At 45.0% G+C, this 22,297-nt stretch overlaps 1 protein-coding gene across 4 annotated transcripts in view; it reads right to left on the bottom strand.

Annotated features, from left to right (window-relative positions):
- Positions 1-10,007: 10,007 nt before the first annotated feature.
- Positions 10,008-22,297, bottom strand: part of PHEX (phosphate regulating endopeptidase X-linked) — a 69,730-nt gene continuing 57,440 nt past the window's right edge. For 3 of the 4 annotated variants that reach the window (XM_085860599.1, XM_085860601.1, XM_085860600.1), the window contains exons 18-22: positions 17,594-17,724; positions 17,351-17,416; positions 15,171-15,275; positions 12,872-12,948; positions 10,008-12,782 (exon numbers count right to left, since the gene is read on the bottom strand). In XM_085860599.1, the coding sequence (XP_085716725.1) occupies positions 12,680-12,782; positions 12,872-12,948; positions 15,171-15,275; positions 17,351-17,416; positions 17,594-17,724 (482 nt within the window). In that variant the 3' untranslated portion in view covers positions 10,008-12,679. Of the gene's footprint in view, positions 12,783-12,871; positions 12,949-15,170; positions 15,276-17,350; positions 17,417-17,593; positions 17,725-22,296 lie in introns of those variants that run through there. The other variant, XM_085860603.1, reaches the window with a different exon arrangement.

Genomic DNA, 22,297 nt, shown 5'->3' with positions numbered 1-22,297 from the left:
CCCTACCCCCACCCCTAGTTCCCACCCTTTCTTTCCCGTTATATCGTTCCCTCCCCCTCCCCTTGCCACCTGCTGGGGACCATTTCGTGGTTGCAAATACGAAAACTTATATTCCTTGTAATCTCATTTCTCTACCATCGTCCCCACACAGCTTGAAATACCCCACCCCCACACCCCCCCCCACCCCCCGTCCCCCATTTCTTACCTCCCTCCATCCACGCACTTTTCGTGAATCTCTCATTAAATCCACTAACAGCTCATTCCCTCCTCCTTCCTTCACATCCTCGTTCTATACCCATGGGGCAACCAGCAACCTCGTTCTCACCTTTTGGCCCACCACGTCTCATGTTCGATCCAGCGGAGAGTGGAATGAGAGACAAGTATTGTGAAAAGGAAGGATTAGAAGAGAGCGAAAGGTGGGTCGAGTTAGGAGATGAAGGAAAGATGTGGGGAAAGGGGTGAAAAGCATACTTATAGCCAAGAAGCTGTGAAAGACCCATCTTTGCGTACATAATAAATAGATGACCACCCACAAGAAACCTGTTCACATTTGCTGTATTTTCCTCCATTTCCCCTGCCATCTTGGTATTGTTCACATCTCATCCCTTACCCTGGGAGAAACCTTCCCCATTCCCTTTCCAAAGACCTTTTGGGAATAAGGGATTTTGAGTGGGACGTGGGTCAGTGCGGTAGGTTTTCGACGGTAGGGGGTAGTAGAGAGGTAGGTTTGGAATGACATATGCATCCTTTTCCACTCATTCTCCACATTCCCTACAATTCCAGTTTAACCCTTCATTTACAACCTGAAGCTCCAAACTCTCCACCCGCATCGAGCTTCAGAGATCATTCTTGTGATTCGACTCGTAGACCCGTTGAGGGTCATTACACCGTTGTATAACCTTCGTCACGGTGGTGTCATGTGCACAGACCATTGAGCTCACGTGCACGCTGGGCTTTGCCCAAAGACGGCCGAGCGGTAATTAGGCCGAAATGAACCGTGGTGGCGACCAATCACGTGACTCTGTTTGTGCCTAAATTAATTGTCACCGGTACCTGACGGGTTTTCCCGCCTGGATGGCAAACAAGATGACGACCTCACATTACTGAACAACAATTTAACAAGGCGGTAGGCAGACATGGGTAGTCTACTACCCAATAGAACCTGACGCGATGGGCCCGTTCGATGGGGAATGACCTGAGGATTAAGCACAAGAAAATTCATGATTCTAGCTTCAAGGGTTAATGCTGCAGATTGTTTTTTTCGTTAAAATACCCCCACATTTAGAGGTTTTTCAGCGGTTGCTAGGCAACGGAGGGGTCCATAGCAACGGTTCTTTCTCACACATAACTAGGACATACCATGAACCTACCATACCAGTTTCATGTATATCTGATTCATAGTCTCTGAGATATAACGAACTTCGTTTTTTTATTGTTTTCGACCAGGGTTCATTCAAAGTCTATCTTCTCCGACAGTTTTCATAGGATCCGGCTGGAAATTTTTGACAATATGGCTGAATGTACTGCCCACAGTCGCTCGTGGCCCGATTTTTGATTTTCGAAAGAATTAATTTTTGAGATTTTTTTGAAAATTTCAAAGTCCCGTTGCTAGGCAACAGATGGGTCCATAGCAACGGTTCTCATTTGCACACAACTAGGTCATGGTATGAACCTACCAACCAAGTTTCATCAAAGTCACCATTGTATTAACGGAGCACTGGACCGAACAGACATTCATACAGACAGACAGACAGACAAACATATCGACGGAAATACTGATAATCAGGGTAGACTAGATCGACTACCCAATAAAAATGATGATGACAATGAAAATGAATACAAACATTGAAAGTTAACAACTATTTCGAGATCTGTACACCATGGAAGATTTGGTTGGGAATGGTGGGTGAACGGAACAAAGTAAAAATGCTGGGACAAGGATAAAGGTAGTTTGGAAGTTGGAACTCAAACTCTGCCATCCTGAACTGTGGAACTACGCAATTCAGCAACTTTTCATTCAGCAACAAACTGAACTTCACACCAACCTGTGAGCAACCCCGGTGTCAATCTGACCTGCGGGACTCAAGTTAAAAACATTGTTACGGATCTGGAGTTTGAGGTTAGTTACGAGGGGAGGCACTCGGGTCCCTCACAAATGTCCAGTCCTGAGGCCACCAAGCACAGACAACTCTTTGCGCTGGTGGATTGATAATTATAATCAACCATGTGTGCTGATTGGTACCGCCAATCAGGGCCGGATTTACCATGTGGGGGGCCATGGGCACAATGATTGTGGGGGGCCCCCAAATTTGGAGATTAATCAACAACTTAAATTATAACTGCTTTTTTTCATCAACAACTGAACTTGTATCGATAGATTTGGCAGATCCTGATCAGGAATGATTTGGCATACGTGTTCACAAATTACAATTAAATATGACAAGATGGACGGATTGTTATTGATATGGCTGGTGACTTATCTATGAGCTGGTGACTTATCTCTGAGCTCATTCTAAAATCAAATCACAAAAATGCTGTTGCTGCAACAGTAAGAGATAGAGATGGACTAATATAAGAAAATAACAAACGACGCGCTGTCATTAATTATACTACGAACTTCGACTAAAAATCTTCTAACTTCTAAAAACCCCTCTGGGCAAGAGAAATCCGAAATGGTGATTAATAGCCGACTTCCAGCGACCGCACATATACGGCAGTGTCATCCACATCTATGGACATACACACAGTGCCTTAATCAATGGACAAGCTTCCTGCGCGACTTCGCGGCAGCGAACTCAGATATGATACTGTCAACCTGCATGGAATTGAGCACATCGGATTCGGTTGACATGATGGTCAGATTGACAAGTCCCTGCTGCCCCATCGTGGAGCGAAGATGGTTCTTGATAAGCTTGAGTTTCGAAAACGAGCTCTCCCCGGAGCAGTTCGACACCATCAGTGAGAGGTAAATCCGAAGCAGCACTTCCACGTTTGGGAAAGTATCGGTGAGTTTTCGCTCGATGAGAAAACTGTACATCTCGAGTTCAGTACGGCCCGAGTCTGGCTCTGACTCCTTCATCATGGCTTGGAACTGAATCGTTTCTTTTGTGAGGTCAGGTGATAGATCTTCCCGATACAGCTCGATGAGCTTCGAGCATGACTCTCGAATCTGCTCCACTTCGAGTTGACCAAGAGCATGCAGGAATCCAAATCTGTCGCTCATCTCGCTGAAAGCGTTTGTACGCTTTTCCAACTGCGACAGCAATACGTCGATCACTGCAGCGTATCCACTGATGCGAAAGGACTCCTTGGTGTCTAGTTCTACTTCTGGAGTGTGTCCGTAGTCCAAGGGAGCGAGGCGGACATTACGCTTTCGTCTACGCGATCCGCGAGTGAATTCCTCCGTACCCGAGCACTCCACTCCGTCAACAACGAATGTATCAAACTGATCGCGTAATGACTGCACGAAGCTCACCAGCGACTTGAGGAGCTGCACGGCTGTGTTGAGACGGATAGCTTGTGACTGAAGGGTTTTACTCGTACAATCAAATCTACCAAGGACAGTAGACCAGAAACCAGCATAGAACCCTATCTCGAGCGTGCACATCGATTGGTGAAGTGTCTCAGCGGTGTTTCTCATTTCACTATTCAGTTGTTCATCATTTGCGATTTCATCGAGGACATCCATGATTTCGCTGTAACCGTCTGCAAGAGCTCGGGTTGCACCAGAATGAGCCGACCAGCGAGTGTCGCTGAGGCGCTTTGGTACTTGCAGACCTTTGGCTTTCAGGGCGTCAAATAATCTGGCGTAGCATGATGCGGAAGCTGTAAAAAATACATACACTTATTCCACGAATTCAAAGAATGCTGCTGCAGGTCTACAGCATCCCACGGCCAACTGACCGATGAAGTTCAGTGAGTGCGTCACGCATGGCACAAATATTGTGAGAGAGTTCTCCTGTTTGATCATTCCCTGCATCCCATTGTATCGGCCACTCATATTAGATGCATTATCGTAAGATTGTCCTCGGCAGTTAGCGATGTGTAATCCAGTGGCTTTCAAAAAATCCAGTAATGCCGTCGCTTGCTGGAGTCCAGTGTGTCTTGTGTTGCTCAGAAAGGTCATGAAACGCTCCACTGGAGCCTTGCTCTCGATGTATCTTGGAATAACTGAGATTGTCGATGTGGCTTATGTCAGGAGTAGAAACGACTGACACAGAGAAGTATTTTGCCTCTTTCACACGAGCGACGATGTTATCCAGAACAGATTTTCCAATGATGGAGACTAACTCTTCACATGTCGTAGATGATAAGTAGTTGGTGTGGCCACTACCTTCGTTGGCATATTTCTGAATGTGCTGCATCAAAAATGGATCGTATTCCGCAAGTAATTCCATTAAACCAAGGTAGTTACCATTCGTCTGTGACCCAACAATTTCAACCGATCCACGGAACGCTAGACGACGCTCAGTGAGAAACGATATCACGCTCACACTTCGTTTCAGCACCTCCCTCCAAAAGGAAGCAATCTCACTCACCTGTTTGATGAGTTCAGTGTCCACACGACCTGCGGATGTTGCTCTGTCTGACAAGCGGATGATATTCGCACAATGTACATGCGAACACTCATGCACCTCGATAGAATGATTGGCATGCTTCCAGTCATTGAATCCTTCCCCGCCCAGGGCAGTAGCGCCTCCAAAGAGCTTGCAAGCGATGCAGTAGTGTTCCGGTTGATGTGGAGAAGCAAAGCCAGGACCTTTTCACAGACTCTCCGTTTTGTAGTGTACTGTCAAAAAGATTATTGGAGCAGCAGCGTTTCCTACCTTCAACGAACTGTATGGATGAATCAAAGGGACCAGTCGAATTCTGCAGGGGCTCCAAATCTCGTGATGCCCAGTGGTCAATCATCTCTGACGACGGTCGCTCAGGAGTCCAACATCCAATGCAATTGGCAAAGCCAGGTCCACGATCAGTCAGTATATCTCGTGCTTCTTCATCTGATGCATGTTCTTCATTGGTGGAACCTTTCGAGATGTTGGGCGAATCTTGACGCGGGGGTTGCGTTGCCAAATCCACTTGTTCTCTCTCTGTTGGTGTTCCAGCCTCTGTCATGGACGAATTGCCTGTTTGTGCAGGAGTGAAAAACTCTGAGATTTTCTGGGTCTTGTCGACGACGGCCTTGTGTCTTTCATCTTTTTTCTTTGGAACATTTCCGCTTTTGAGCACCACTGTCATATTTCCGTGGAGCCCTGGATTTGTGCCTGTCGTCACCGAAACCGCTCATTGTGGTTTCTGCAGCTGGTAGGTACCGAGTAACCGAGATATTGTCAGAGTGCACGTGGGACGTACCAGAATCACGAACAACAAGTATGTTTCACACACCTGTAACATAGAAAGTCACACCGTGTTACTGTGCTGTGCGCGCCAGTAAGCAGGGTAGATGACAGCGTCCCCTGCCAGCCGCAGTTTCAGTGTGTACAATACTACCCCTGACGACCGTGTGCTGTGCTGGCCTGGCCGAATTTTACCACATCGACTTTCAACTTTTCACTTCTCCTCTGGCTGGACCTCTGTATTCCGTCTGTGCTTGCTTGGCTCTGGCGGGCAGTGCCGTAGTTAGTTGGTCATGCTCAACCATCCGAAGCATCGATGATCAATCCAAAAAAGATCCGAATGCGGGCCTCCAATGCCCGAGGCTTGCCCCGGGAATTTTTGACCACGTTGGATCCATTCTGTGGACCGTGGAAGAAACGGCTTGAAAAAGCCAAAGCTTGAAAAGGACCCTCACAATGACGGAGAATTTTGAAAAGATAACCTCACAAAGAGCTTACAATCTTCATTCACCGACAATAAAACTTTAGAAGCACATTTTTCAAGGGATTTTCAAAATGTCATCGAAATTGTGGGGGGTCCCTAAATGTGGGCCATGGCCCCACCTGGCCACCCCTAAATCCGGTAGTGCCGCCAATCTTCACAGCATTTCACGACTTCACGTGGGTACCTTTCCTGTGGACAGCTGCACCAAGGGGGTCTTGTGTCCTCGATGTTAACTCGAGTAAACTTACCGTTTCAGGTGCAGCCGAGCAGAGCTGCTGAGTACGCACCGGCTACCAAGAGCAAATCACGTGTCATAAAATTTCTCAGCTAGCACTAAATGCGGATTATGCTGGACCAATGCAGGAAAGGACGCGACGAACTGGGTACAATCACAACACGAGGAAGTTTATTTATAAAGCTAGGGCAGAGAAAGGCATGTGTACAAAAAAGCAAATAATGGGTTTTACTTCACAGGAATATGTACAGCAGGGGAAAGCAAGGACTGATGAGGTGCGGCAAAAGGAAATAGATGTATGTACAAAAGAGAAGACACAGGACAGAGCTAAACCATTAGAAAAATTATACAATCTTCACTTATATTAACGTGAAAGGCGCCATCAGAATCGTACCCGAGGAAATTAGATTGCAATTGCTTACAATTGGAGAGTTGGAATTCTTCACATAATTTCTTCAGCACCAAGGTGGATTACATGAAATGTTTAGGTTTACTTAATATATGTACATGTACTGATGATCAAAGTTTATTGAAAACTAACCTTTTTGCCGTCAATAAAAAATATAAATGTATTCCACAAACATGTCTCAAAGTGTTTTGCATAGTTTTATCTGTTGCTTGCACCTTTTAATGTTCCTTTTTGGTTCGTGGGCACCAGCAGTGAGCACTATTTTCGGTGTGTCTGTCTGTCTGTCTGTCTGTTTGTGACTCTCCAGAGCATAGCTCCGTGACGTTTGATGCGATCTTGATGAAACTTGGACACAAGCTAGATATCATGGTCTAGTTGTGTCTTTTTGTATGAGGGGCGTCCCACGCCCCTTGTGGGTGGAGCCACGCCCACTTGAACTTTTTATTTATTTACTTTTTCTCTCGATTTTTTTTTCTCGCAATTTCATTTCCTAGAAGCTGTGCGTAATGTCCATAAGTACAACATATAAAAAATCCAATTTGATTTGGTCAATTTTGACGGAAGAGATATGTTTTTACGGTACGGCTTCCTCAATAATTTCCGCGAACCATCTTCGCCTCCCGGCTTGTATAGATAGACATTTTCTTCTGTTTTGTCATCATAATGCGATGTTTTCCAATCATATATATAAAATCTCAAAACTGGAGGAACGTTCACTTAATCATCAAAACATTGTAATCTGTATTATGACTTCTGATGATGATAAACATGAGCAATCCAATTATAGTACTTGCATATAGGTAGCCACTATTCTTGGTTCACGAAGGCAGAACAGGTCACAAACATTTCTGGAAAGTCCAATTTAGTAAACATTTTTCTTTGCAATGTGCATGTAATTTGCATATGCCATGCTCATCTATGTTTGTTTGTGAATTGAAAATCTCGAGGGGACGTGCGTGAATCTTCACATAAATTAATGACACAATGATTGATAGTATGAATCGTATCAAATTATTCATTGCATACAGACAACAGTGGCTCGGTGATTAATACTGAGATTAGTTTTTTCCCTTAAATTTACGCCAATAGAAAAATATTCTAAAGGAATACTAAAAATGTCATTAAAAAAACTGCACACACAATCTTGGTGGAGCCATGGACTACCATGTTGCTGGCGTACAAGTCGTAACTTTTCTCGTGTTTGTTGTGGGCAGCAGAAGTTCACTACAAAATTAGGCCAGCGGCACGGTATACTTTACATTGAAGTTCAATAATAACTATCGGTGTGTAGCCACTGTGTATTAACATTTTTAGGTTGGCATTTCACTGTGACCGCAAACAAACCTATTGTAGCCGCACTGCAAAAGCAGGTTTGCCACCACATCGTTGATTTAATAGAATACATACCAACTGCAGATGGAAACGATGGTAGTGTTGTGATTCATGTTTAGAATTTTAAGTTAGTCCATACTCCATACTAGTCTAGATTTCAGTTAGGATCATTGACACATGTCACGGTCAGTTTATGATTAAACTTTGAAGGATGATACTGATACTAAGTGATAGCAGAATTGAGAGCAGAACATCCAGTCGGATTCATTGACAGTTAGATTCTATAGTATAGGAATCACTGGGTATTGATTTTGACCATTCTGTCAAAAATTAGTTAACAGTAGAAAGGAGATAACAGTATAACAGTAGTTATAGTATAACAGAGCTGTGTGGAGGTCTGGGCTCGTTCCGATAACATATAGATATATAACATATATATATATATATATATATATATATATATATATATATATATATATATATATATATATATATATATATATATTGTTACGGCCGTGGAAATTCGCAGAACACCATGAAGGTCCTGAGTTCAGTTATATCGCTAAGTGTGTGTTCAGATAGATTTCCCCACCGTGGTCTAAAGGGATTTATTCGAGTGGACAGGGCTGTGATCTTTGAGTTAGCCAATATTCTTTGCTATCGTTATTTTGGACCAACCAAACCACCAACCACCTTTTTACAAACACCCAACCACACGACCACCACCCAACGCCAACCACGCCACCATTACAACAACCACACCACCAATCACCTTCTCCACACCCACGCTACAACCCTCTCCGCATCGAAAACCGTCTCTGCCATGGAGAAAGAAGAAGGCGTTCCGATAACGCAGGGATTTTTCCTCTTACTTTCCCCCGCTTTGGGACGGGGGAGGGGCGAATGGAGGGAGAATAGAGAAGTGCTACCTGAATGATTGCTACGAAAAACCCTGACCCACGAGGGAAACGCCCCCCTTCTGGAAGTTTCCCGCAGGAGCTGGAAGGAGGGCGGGGCGAGGGAGGAGGGGCAATAATAGCGAGTGCTGAATGCAGCGGTGTGTGTGTGTCGTAAGAGAGGAGCTGCGTGGAGAGAACCGAGTCTCTGTCGGGGTTCGGAGTGTGTCTGTCGGGGTTCAGAGAGTCTGGAGAAGCCAAGGAGCTATGTGGTCTGGGCTCGTGTCAGAGTCGGGAGCTTGGAACAGTCAGTCGGTGGAGGTCCGGGCGTTGCGAAGGAGACGCGGGCTGGAGGCGCCGCCCTGCTGTGTCGCGCGAACCTGCGCGTTCGTGTGGGGAGAGCCGGAGAGAGCTCGCCTGCCACGCGGAAGGCCCGAGCTCAACCACGGCTACGCTAGCTGCCGTGGGGACGGGACGTCGCGACTCGCCCCATCAAGGCACCACAAGGGTGCAGGTAACCGGCAACGGTCTAGTGGGACCCTTTCGGTCACCAAAGCCCCACGTTATAAAGGCCCACAGGCCCAGTCTGACTCCCTTGTCGATGAGGGGGTCTTTTCTTTGCGTTTCTTTGAATGAATGTTGTGGCGCTGTGTCCCGCTAAGTAGAAACTGTTAAGTGTACATTGATAATAACTAATAGACGGTGGTAACTCTTGGTCCTTGCTCGTGTTTTGTGCCCGTCCCGTGCATTGCTTGTTTGGTTGCATGACTGCATGCGTGTTTTTGCATACCTGCATGGCTGTATATGTGCATGTGTGTAAATAAATGTGCTGAGTTGAATGTGAACCCGTTCGTCGTATCATTTTCCCATATTGAACCGCCGTATTGCATTTCAAAATGGCAGTTGGTTTTTGAATACCGATAAAAGAATCGGGTCCGGCGAGGTCTGGCGATAATACCCCGCTCGGTTATCCCAGAACGGAACGAACCGCTTAAGCGGTTCGTGTCCAAGCAGGCCTTCGCTGAGGTAGGTCTCTCGGTAGGTTACCCGCGCGAATACTTAGATATATCGATATTCGGCGATTGACCCTGTCGCGCATGGGTAGAATATGGACTAGGCCGTGGTGGGGTTAAGAACCCACCCGTGACTGGTTTCTGGCGTTGCTCCAGAAAGTCGCGACTGAATTGCTCGTCCGGTGGGCGTGCGGCTGCTATTAGTGAGAAGCGGTCGTTCGCACGCTGGGCTGGCGGTAGATTCGTAACAATATTCTAGATATATAACAATATCTATAACAGTAGAAAGGAGATCAAGCAAGTTTTGTGCTTGATGAGTTTCAGATATGATTTATTTAATATTTTCACACAACATATTATAAATACAGGTAGATACACGAGGTGGGTCATGAAACCAAACAAAACAGGAGCTCGGCCCACGGTCCATTATAGCTGCCTGGCCTTGTGCTGCCTGCTTACCTCCCATATCTATTTCCACCCCTAGATCCTTCTCATGTGTGACACGCTCCAAAATTACCCCTTACATCCTGTAATCTCTATTCTCATTGCTCTTTCCCATCCACAACACCTTCCACTTGCTCAGGTTAAATTACATCAGCCAATCTTTTGCCCAATCTATACAGGTATCAACACTTTCCTGAATCTGATCCCCATCCCCTCTGCTATCCATCTTACCTCCAAGCTTTGTGTCATCTGCAAATCTGGAAAGCTTACTCTTCACCCCATTATCCAAATCGTTGATGTAAATAATGAATAGTAATGGTCCGAGTACTGATCCGTCAGGTACCCGACTACTTACATCCTCCCAGGAAGACATCCTCCCACTCACAGCCACTCTTTACTTCCTATCACTAAGCTAGTTTGCAATCTAATTAGCTACCTGACCAGCCACTCCAAAAGCCCTCACTTTGGCTAACAACCTCCGATGTGGTACCTTATCAAATGCCTTCTTAAAGTCTAGATATACTATGTCCACTGCCTTTCCATCATCCATCCGATCAGACACTGCTTCATAGAACTCTAAAACATTTGTTAAACAGGAACCACCTTTAGTAAACCCATGCTGACAACCTTAAATTAGTCTACATTTGTTTAAATGGTTCCTCATCTGGTCCTTAATGTCTCCAACACCTTCCCCACAACTGAAGTCAAACGAACAGGTCTATAGTTTCCCAATATTCTTCTCTGGTTCCTTTTTAGAATAATGGTATTACATTTGCTTCTCTCCAATCCTCTGGTACCTGTCCTGACTCCAGGGAACTATTGAAAATATCCATTAACATCTCACTTACCTGCTCAGCCACCTCCATCAATACTCTCGGGTGCATATTATCTGGACCCGGTCCCTTATCTTCTCTTAGATTACCTAGCTGTTCCTTTACTTCCTCCACTCCAACCTGGATCTTGTGTAAAAGCCCTTCCTCACCTCCTTGATAGATACTCTCAGCAGTTGGCAATTCTCCTGACTGTTCTTGTGTAAAAGTTGAAGAAAAATACCAGTTTAATAAGCCTGCCATCTCACTTTCTTGTGAGATGGCAGGCTTTCTGCCATCTCACTAACCACTCTCCCGGTGCTATTCGTCAATGGGCCCACACTGGTCCTAACTTGTTATCTTCCCCTGATATACTTAAAGAAAGCCTTGCTATTCTGTTTAATATTCTTAGCCATGTCCTCATTCTCTCTTTTGGTTTGCAGAGATCCTTCTCTCCTGTGACGTGCTTCTTACCCATGGCGATCACTGTACATTTCCCGATGTTAAACTGCATCTGTCGATCTATGAAAGTATCTCGACTTTCCTAAATCTGGACACCCCCCCCCCCTCCTCTCTACCTTATATCTGCAACCAACATTTGTCGTCTGCCTATTCGGAAAGCCAGTTCTTCACCCCACTGTCCAGGTCGTTGATGTAAATTTAATCAAATAACAAGGGTCCAGGTACCGATCTCTGAGGCACCCTATAACTTAAACATTATTATTGCCAGGGTTCCAGCCAGTCCTCGATTCACAGATTACAATCGACTTGAATGGTGGGTTTGGCTCAGTTATCCCAATTTCACTCCAGCTGAGCCTCTCACCTCTACCCACCTACGCACAAACCCACCTGCCTTGAATGTTCAACCCAGGAGATCCATCAGAGAAACAGGTGATGAAACTGCCACCAAGTTACCTTAGAAACATTTTTATTCCACCTAACCACATCACTGAATAATGTTTCCAAATGAAATCTAGTAACAGCATGATGAACAAAACCCACACCGTGGCTTCAATTCGTGTGGTTGGAGAAATCTTTTTCCACAGCAGGTAAAACGTACCTTCTGTGATGTCACAGTTTGCTGGTGGTGGTGAATTGAAGACGATGCACACAAATGTATTTACTTATTTATTTACTTGTAAACACGAATTTATTTATTTATTTATTTCACGGTACTTAAAGCAGTTAAAAGATAACCCCGTTTCGCCACCTCCTCCCTACTCCCGAGTCGAACGGAGAAAATGCCACTAAGTGTTGGTAAAAAGCTTAATGATGGACTATAAAAAAAGAATCTCAATTAATTTCTAGATAATGATGCAAACGCAGCATACAAGATAAAAAATCGCAACTAATTATGCTCAATGTTTGAAATCGGGGCTTGGGGAACTAAAAATGGGGAGCGACTGAGATTGTCAACACGTGATCGTTTGTTACGTCATCGGTGGCCTTTTCTCCACAAAGAGGACCGGAAGGGCACTTGAGACCACATATTCGAGATTGTCAAGCTGTTTGTCACAAAATTGAGCAAATCCGAATTTATTTTTTTTGGCCACCAATGACCGGACAAACGCAATTTTCAGACCATCTCTTATTGTGAGCAGGAGGTCAGGATTGGCTCACAGATACTTTTGCACAAAATAATAATTTGGAATCACTGTCGTTGACACTTTGGCCTTCCTTCTCATTCGCTCCTGCTCCCTGAAGACCTCCAGCCTTCGGAATCACCAAATGCGACATGATTGCGAGCCTCGGTTCATGGTAGTTCCTGCGGCGCAACCAAATGCCTTCGCGAACTCTTCAAAGTTGCTCATCCCACCAATGACCCTGTGACGTAAACACAACAGAACACGGTCTCGGTGATTGACGAATGCAGGCATTTGTGTGAGGTTTGAGCCACGGAAATGTCCACTCACCTGTACTTTGGTGGGCTATGTACTCCACCGAGGATTTGATAGCGAGCACTGCCTCGTCTGTGTGAACTGCAACGCACCTGCACACATGGACCACACAAGGGATAACAACGCGTCGATGTCCCAATCATGTAAGATTCAAACAAAACCTCAACATATTTGATTTATCTTCAACTTGCGAGGTACCTGTGTTTCGCATGGGAGGGAACCTGTATGCAAACAGACAATGTGGAAATGGTGAATGCCAAACCATGAACCAATCAATTCCACATTCCTGTTGCAGCTTCAGTCGAACATCAAGCATGGACAGCCAGTTCGTGAAGGACTTGGGAAAAAAAAAACTTACTGCAGCTGACCCCAACAGAAGTAAGGTGGGAAGTTTTTCTGTTGTCAATGGTGAAACTGTAAATGTCGAATCCGTGAATGTCATGGGTGGAAACCCTCACAACATTTCCTGATTCTCCTTTAAACTCGGTCTCTTGAGATTTTCATTCCAAACAGCATCATTACAATCAGAAATTAAAACTATACCATTAATATAACAAAATACAATGTTACAAACACTCGTGAGGTAAACAAAGACAAATGCTGTTTTGACGTTACATCCAGGTAGGGAATAGCTTCGTACGGATAGAAACACAAAATCATAATATTGTATTGAGGTGTTTGTGGAACCTCATACCCACCTTAGGACACCTGCTGGGACCCAAAAACGTTCCACAGAAAGTTTGGCGAGGCTAACCCCAAAACTGAGGGAGTAGTTTGGGGACAGACAGATATACAGACAGACACCTGCTTTATAGTATAGATTATTCCCATGTTTAAACTACAAGGGCCTCACATTGTAATTTGGTACCGACGCCACCAAAGGTTTAACCCGTCTGTCTATCTCTCTTTTTTTTTGTGAGCATTATATCGAAAAGGTTGTGGATGGATTCGGACGAAACTTGGTGGATGAGTTGGGTAGGTGACAAGACCAAAGCGATTCGATTTTGGAGATTTCAGTTTAGGTTAGAATTCAGATCTAGCCTATCTCAATCGGTTACAAAATGTAAACTGTTCGGCCTCACGGAGGTATGCACTCTTCCGGGTGACGTCCGAGTTTATTTCTGCACTCCTTCCCAATTTCCCAGCTGTATTTTGCATCTGGCCAGGACTTTTGGAATGAAATTTTGCATCAATAATGGGAATAAAAAGTTTGCGGGTGTGACATTTTTTTGATTTTGACCTAATTTCTCACGTTGTGACCAAATTATAGACATTTTAACATTTTTTCCCCATAACTCGACGAAGGTTTGTCTGATCGGAACGAAAATTCCCTCTCTGGATAGCCTCGAGCAAGTCGTGTTTAAGCTTAATTTACATCATACTCCGGGTTAAAGGTCGAGGTCAAACGGCAGTCTGAAAAAAAAAAAGTAACGCATATTTTTTGTTATCGCACAATTTTGCCAATTTGGAATCTCAAATACTGCTTGTCCTTCCAATATTCTCTTGCATCATAATAGTGTACCTGTGCTGAAGTCGTGCACCTGATATTTGATTCACGTCTTTGACCTACTTTGTGACCCAATTAACAAAAAAACACATTTTTGATCCGAACTTCAAAATAATTTTCCTGCGATTTTCATGATGTTGAGTTTTTTGGACAGAGTATAGATGGGGACACATTTTCTTAATTTTCACTCTATTCAGAAATGCTAAAGGTCAAGGTCAGATGGCGGTCCGAACAAAATATGCCATCATTGGATCGTGAGCCAAGGGTAAGTCACAGGAGATTGCCAAGGGTAATCCGGGGGAGGCTTCCCCTCGGTGATTGCTTTGTGATCGCAGATATCTGGCATTGGTAAGTTTTCTATTGCTTTGAGAAGTATTACTATATATATATAATTTTGTGTGCACCTTCTGACTTCCGTGTCAGTCACGCTTTATTCTACAGGGTTCCTGCTGTCCTCCCATTGGAACCGCTGCATTAAAGCTGCTGTCGTATTTCTTCATCCATCCATGAAAGACGGGCTCTTACAACAGACATTTTTTTGATGAACCAGACACTAATTTTTGTTCCAAGTTAATATATTATTAGTTTTCCAACAGTATCATTTTTATTATTGTAGGACAGCAGGAACCCTTTGAAATAAAGTATAACACACACACACACACACACACACACACACACACACACACACACACACACACACACACACACACACACACACACACGCACACACGCACATATTTAAAGTATTGTGATGATGCAGGTATCACCAGAACATAAATGCAATTGGAAGCTCGAAAGGTGACTTACATGTGCATAACTAATGAAGAAGAGTTGATTGTGTGTGAAGGGCAAACCAGGTAAAGGGTCCTCCTCTCTACCTCCCCGTTCCTCACGCACCCAGCGTCGATAGGCCTGCGAAGAGGATAGCTTCCTGTCATTGGAGACAATGGGAAATGACAAATACTTTGAAGTTTATCTCCCACTGGGGTTTTTCTCATGGTTCTTGAGGACTGGTGCCACCACCTGATGTTTTAACAGCAACGTCTCATGCATTTTCGCATCCACCTTTTCTCAAGACCTGGAGCCACTAATCCTGATTGACTCAGGTATTTGCAGACCATGTCCACCAACTGCACTTCAAACGTTGGTACGGTGAGATGTGATGAGGAATTTATTCAATCTTCCATGTAAAAAGCTAAAGTGATTCTTTGGATGCACTGCGCTCGATCATTTGATACAAAAGTTCCAACCACCTTTCACCTTGAAGGAATCCATTCACCCTTGTTTTAACAACTATTTAAATTGGTGAGTCTAAACTGGGAAATGGCCTCACGTTCTCTCCAAATTATGCAGCAACGTCACATTGAGTGTGGACTACTTTGTGGACCTTTTGAGAACAGGGCACCATTATGTAACTCGGCTTCAAAGCCAACTTGATCACAATCTGGAGGTGAACTTTCTGCTATAAATTCCATTTGAAGGTATTTCTGTATACTCACATTAACCTTGCACTCGTGCAGAAAAGCAGGAACAATGTGTGCAACAACTATCAGCTTATAAGAAATACGATGCAAAGAAGACACATATCAGCAGCATGGTGTGACTTGTCTTGTACGTAGTAATTACAAGTTTTTTGATTTGCTGACCTCGCCTGTTACATGCAGCAGTTTGCTGAGTACGGAGAGTTATGGTAAACAATGCAAGCTGTTTCATCGTTAAAGTTGCACACCATTGCTGGGGTGCAGCGGTTAGTTCTCCTGGTGGTAGGACAACACATTGAAGGTGTTCTTTGAAGTTTTGGACGCCTGCATCGTCGTCTGGAATTAGGGCTGTAATTGCTTCTTTGAAACAGCCTCATGCTGTGAGAGATGTTGTGTAGAAAGTTTCTTGAGAGCTCAGCAGTTTAACTTTTGTGGAATTTGGTTATATATGCAGTTTAACTTGCATCCAATATAACAGTGCGTATAAAATCGCTGTCCTGGGACACGCCAGCATCGCTGTCCTGAGCCACACCGGCATCGGTGTCCTGGGTCACACTGGCACCGGCATCGGTGTCCTGGGTCACATCAGCATAGGTGTGCTGGGTTGCGCCGGCATCGGTGTCCTAGTCCACACTGCCATTGGTATCCTGGGCTGCACCGGTATCGGTGTCCTGTGCCGCACCGGTATCTGTGTCCTGGGCCGCACCGGTATCTGTGTCCTGGGCCGCACCGGTATCTGTGTCCTGGGCCGCACCGGTATCTGTGTCCTGGGCCGCACCGGTATCTGTGTCCTGGGCCGCACAGACATCGGTGTCCTGGGCCGCATCGGTATCAGTGTCCTGGGCCGCACTGGCAGTGGTATCCTGGGCTGCACTGGCATCGGTGTCCTGGGCCGCACCGGTATCGGTGTTCTGGGCCGCACCGGCAGTGGTGTCCCGGGTTGCACCAGCATCAGTGTCCTGGTCCGCGCCAGCATCGGTGTCCTGGGTCGCACTGGCACCAGAATCGGTGTCCTGGGTCACATCAGCATTGGTGTCCTTGTCCGTGCCAGCATCGGTGTCTTGGGTTGCACTGGCACCGGAATCGGTGTCCTGGGTCACATCAGCATTGGTGTCCAGGTCCGTGCTGGCATCGGTGTCCTGGGTTGCACCGGCATCAATGTCTTGGGTCGCACCGGCATTGGTGTCCTGGGTTGCACCGGCATCAATGTCTTGGGTCGTACCGGCATCAGTGTCCTGGGTCACACTAGCAGCGGTGTCCTCGTCCGCATCAGTGTGTGATTGTGCAACACATGAGGAGTGCAATCATCATTATAATCAAGTCGCCTAGCCATTGCACATTGAGAATTCAGACTAAAACATTTGATAAGCAAGTTTTTGTACTCCTATCATTTGCTGGAACTCCATCAACAAGGGATGTCTGATGGACAATATGAAAATCGTGTCAAGGAACAAGCCCGAGCTCTGTTGGACTGGTGAATGTAGAACAATGTCTGAAAGGACTTACCCGAAAGGATTCACGCAGACCGCCATTGTCAGCAATATTTTCTCCGACGGTCTTGTTTCCTCTGAGCTATCATGATTAGATTGAGAGAGAGGGAAGGGAAGGTGGGAAAAGTTCTTTGTCTCATTTCAAGCAAGGACGTACCGGCTTGTCCATGATATGCTTGCGAACAATTTCCATGATTTTATCTTCAAACAGGATTTTTAATGACGATATTGATTGAAGGACACACTCTCTCAGCCTCACATTCATCCCAGCCGTTTGCCAGTGGTAATTATTGTACTGCTGGACCATGCACTCGGCCTTCTCTCTGAAGGCCTCGATGGACGTGTTGCTCCACCACTGCTCCAGCTTCCCGTCCTTGTTGTACTTTCGACCTGTGGGAAGGTATGGAGAATTGTGACCTCAGATCACCGAGTGCATTGTGGGTAATTTCTAATGGTTTTCCACACAAAACTTGTGATTGAAAGCATTGTGGAGTTTGCTCCTGAAAAAAAAAAAAAACTCGATTGAGGAAAGGGAACTGGACCAAAACCTCGTGCAGGAAATAATTGCGTTCAACCACTGATGATGATCACCAATTGTGGAGCCTTTGAAGTTGTACAAGCAAGATGGTCCACCATGTGCTTTAGTTGAAAAGGGAAGTTTTAAATATGGCCAGGGAACCTTCCCAAGGCCCAAAAAGTTGCTCTTTGCCAAAGGAAGCGTGCCTTCAATTTATTGTCCATAAGCAAGTGGAAGTTTCTCGGATAAACAGCTTGAAGTCTCTTCTCCCAAAGCACAGTGTGCTCCACGACACAGCATCTCTTGCTGGTGCTGCACCAGAATGGGAAACTCACTTAAATATTTTAAATTATTTATTTCCTATTAATTCGTTGCTTTTCCGATCAAATCGCTCATTGCAGGAACTGATAATAGGAGTGAATGTCTCTCAGGTGCACACGTGACTCCTGAGCCATCATTGTGACCCTTGTCGATTGTCTGTTTAAAAGTGAGCTCCACGCACCCAACAGAGCAGGCAGACGGTAGCGGGGGCCAGTATTGGCTATGGGCTGCCCAGCTTTGGCAAATTTCAAAAGCAACCCGTGATGCCTGTGCAAGTGCCAATTGAGTAAAGCTTGTAATCCCTAAATGATGCTTTCTGTGTTGTGCCCTCAATAGCAGCAAGACTCGAGTGTCCTCTCCAAGGTTACTGGCTCAAAGTCTGGGGGGAAAGTTCAGAGTCTGACTGGCCGGGCATGAGAGCTGCTCTCTCGGCCTTGCTAGCTGCAGGAGTTGCCGAATGATGTTCAAGTTGGTTGCACTATCCGCCTCGTGGGGCTTCACTCCAGTTTACTGCGAGGGTAAACCCCCTTAACCTTGTTCCAACCAAGGATTTATCAAGAAGGCAGTGGGGATGGCAGACTGATTTAACAGCTCCCAGCACTTGTCATTTCACAACACCGTCCTTGGGTTTATGTGGCTTTTAAAGGAGGTAGTAACACCAAGCTATCTCCACCACACCCTGATATGGTTCCACTTTTGTATGCCATTGCTCATTCGTCAGGTACCCTTGCTTGTTTCACAGCTAAGCTCCACTGGAGGCTCGCCCACTATCCGCCCAACCTGAAGACGTGCCAAATAGCATTGCACAGCTCGGCACCAGATCGATAATAAAATCCCAATCATTCTTATATGTTCCAGAATATCACCTCCAATTTTATCTCTATCTCTCTCTCTCTTTCTTACACCCCATCTGATTCATTCTCTCTGTGTTTGCACGTATGTGTGCTGTGGGGTCTTGCACGGCTCTGCCTTTTCTTTAAGAGTATTTCGGTGCTTATCGCAAGTTACGATGAGGCCATAGAGAGTGGAGAGCAAACTGATGTGTCATTAATATTTGCTTACCTGCCGTCTTTTCAAAATTAGTGTCACCTGCAAAGTTTTGCATTTCCTGAAGGCTCGCATACAGAGATGATTTGGGAAGGCCCAATGGGATGGAAATGTCTTGAACCTTTGATTCGCAAACTATTCCATGGAAGCAAATACTACCTGTCACTTTTCTAACAGGAATATAAAGAGAAAGGGGGGCACAAAAAGAGGGGAAAGAGAGAGAGAGAGGGGTGGGAGAGAGAGAGAGAGAGGAGGGGGAGAAGAGCGAGGAGGGAGTAAGGAGTGGGAGAGCGAGGAAGGAGGGGAGTGAGGACGGGTGAGGGAAGGGAAGACAGCATAAGGGGAGACACTCTGAGCGGAGGGGAAGGGAAGCCAGCGTGAGGGGAGGGGTAGGGAAGGCAGCATTAGGGGAGGGGAAGGGAAGGCAACATGAGAGGAAGGAAAGGCAGCATGAAGGGAAAGGAAAAAAGCATGAGGGGAGGGGAAGGCAGCATACCAGGATGTTGCCGTAGTGAAAGCGAACTTGTTGCTGTTGCAGAATTTGGTTTTTTTGAATCAGCATTCACAACCAGCACTCATAGGTACTCTCTCTGGTGTTTGGTTTTCAAATGTTTTAGCATATTGGACGTATCACAGTGATGAGCAATGTCTATTGAACAAAGTGAGCATGCAACTTTGGGACTGTCTTCTTTAACCTTCCCGAAATAGTTCCAATCTGCACTTCCGGACTTTTTCAATGATATGTTGTCAAAACTTTATCAGTCGATGTATTGCCTACCCATCCATCAGCAAAACAATCAACACACTTTACTGACCAACTCTAAATGCCTTGCTATTCATTTAAAAGGAACACTCCCTTGGGGTGTGTATATTTTGCAATTGACTTGCCTTTGCTGCTATATTGCAAACGGGATGCCCCATGGGCGTGTTCCTTTTCAGTTAATACATTACCAGGCAATGTGTAACTGGAACATGCCCAACTGGGATGAAAAAAAAATTCCAGGAAAAAAACGTTTTTTTCTATGATTTAGGAATTGCTCGGAATAGACGTCGATTCTAGTTCACCACTGAATTCCTTTTGATTCCATGGTTGGAATTCAGTGGAGTCCTTTGGAATCGATTCCACCCACCACTGTTAAGCACTCAAGCAACCATTCCAACGAAACGGTTGATAAGGAACGGTTGGCTGGGTCGTACAAAACACTGTCTGGAGACGTCCGGAGTATCAACCAATTTGTGAATTGGACAAATGAACACTTTTTTTTGAACCTTTGATTAGCAAAGTCATATGATGTCATACATTTTCTACCAGTCATACTATAAACACCGTTGAATTTGAACTGTCATATGATGTCATACATTTTCTACCAGTCATACTATAAACACCGTCTGGACACATCGGGAGATAAACACCATCCAGAAATACCATCCGGACATGTACGGAGACAAACATCATTCGTACACGCCCAGCGATAAATACCGCCTGGACATGTCTGGAGATAAACACCGTCGGGACACATTCAGAGATAAATACCGTCTGGAGATAAGCACTTCTCCGGACACAACCGTAGACAAACACCGCCCAGCGATAAATACCGCCTGGACATGTCTGGAGATAAACACCGTCTGGAGTATCAAATAATGTGTGAATACAACTCTCTGGATGTTTATATGCATTACAGCTGAAATAAGATAAGCTCTAGAATTTTTTAATCTGAACTGAATTTCAAAATTCATTTTGCTTAATGAAAAACCTGAAAAACAAATGCTAAATTGAACTTGGCAGCAGTTCTGACTGCTAAAAAAAACATTTCTCATTTGTTCAATTCACACAATGTTTGACACTCTGGACTTCTCTGGACAGTGTTTAATGACAGCGTCTCCGGACGGTACTTGGCAAACAATTAGCGATCAGAAACATGTATGGAAACTAAATAAAGCCATGAACACACGGAGACGCCCGCATTGTCAAACAATGTCCAAATTGGACAAATTAACAGTTTTTTTTGTTTTTTTTGCAGTCAGAACTGCTGTGAAGGTCAATTTCACAGTTAAAATTTTAAAATTCAGTTAAGGTAAAGCAATTCCAGAGCTTATCGCATATGTGGAAATGAAATAAAGCCATGAACACTGGAGTCTCCAGGCGTTTATAATATAAGCATTGTGATGTATCCAGTGGTTCATAGCTATGAAGATGAGTCATTCGATGAGATGAGCGAGGAAAGCGGGGAAAAAAAATTGAGCGCTTTGTCGTTAAGAAACCGTTGTGGCCTGTTCCAAGTCAAGTCATTGTTCAGCAGGCCGAACAAAATGGTGAGTTAAGACCCCAGCAAGCTGACAGAGGGCTGACCAAGGCTGACACCTTGATAAAGGATACAATTAAATAAGGCTGTTAATTATCTTCAAAAGGTGTGTTTTAATTAACCCAAACACCCAATTTTCGTTTGCATGAAACGTTTCAGGCTGCTAGATTTCATGGTTATGGAGGAGACACACACAGACTGACTGACTGACTGACACACTTTGACATTTATTAGTAAAGATTTATGGTCAGACAGTTCTTTACATCATGGCTTCCTGGGTACAACTGCGTTTGAATATCTGACGCACATCTTTGGAAAGTACTTACCACTTCAAAGTGTAAGAAAGATATTGTTGCGGGCCGGGGGTCAAGTGAGAAAACCACTAGGTGGGAAAAGACCACTATGTCGATTCCCACCAGACTCTCCGGAATTGTAGGCCGTCGCACACGGATAATTCCGTGACGCGGCGGGTCGCTTAACCGACCGTGGACGCCAATAACTCAACCGTGTGACCTTGGGTCCTCCCGTCTATGGGTTAATCGGGTTACCTAATTAATCACGTGATTTAATTACCGGGGAACCACGCCCTCGGTACACCTTGTCTGAACCGGATCACTTTACCGGATCAGATCCAGCCGAGCGACACTGCCAAGGACGTACCGGCTAAAAGGAACGGATCGTTGAGAATAAAGTCCTGGCTAGATAGGATTCGGACCATGCTGGATCAATGGAAGAAAACACAAAGACGAACTGGGAGCATTCCTAATAATGATAA

The sequence above is a fragment of the Eptatretus burgeri genome, chromosome 16 (assembly GCF_056783735.1).
Source record: "Eptatretus burgeri isolate ZD-2024b chromosome 16, Ebu_testis_v1, whole genome shotgun sequence".
NCBI classification, from domain to species: domain Eukaryota; kingdom Metazoa; phylum Chordata; class Myxini; order Myxiniformes; family Myxinidae; genus Eptatretus; species Eptatretus burgeri.
The sequence above is the reverse complement of the archived record's forward strand: the minus strand, read 5'-3'. Positions and strand labels throughout refer to the sequence as shown.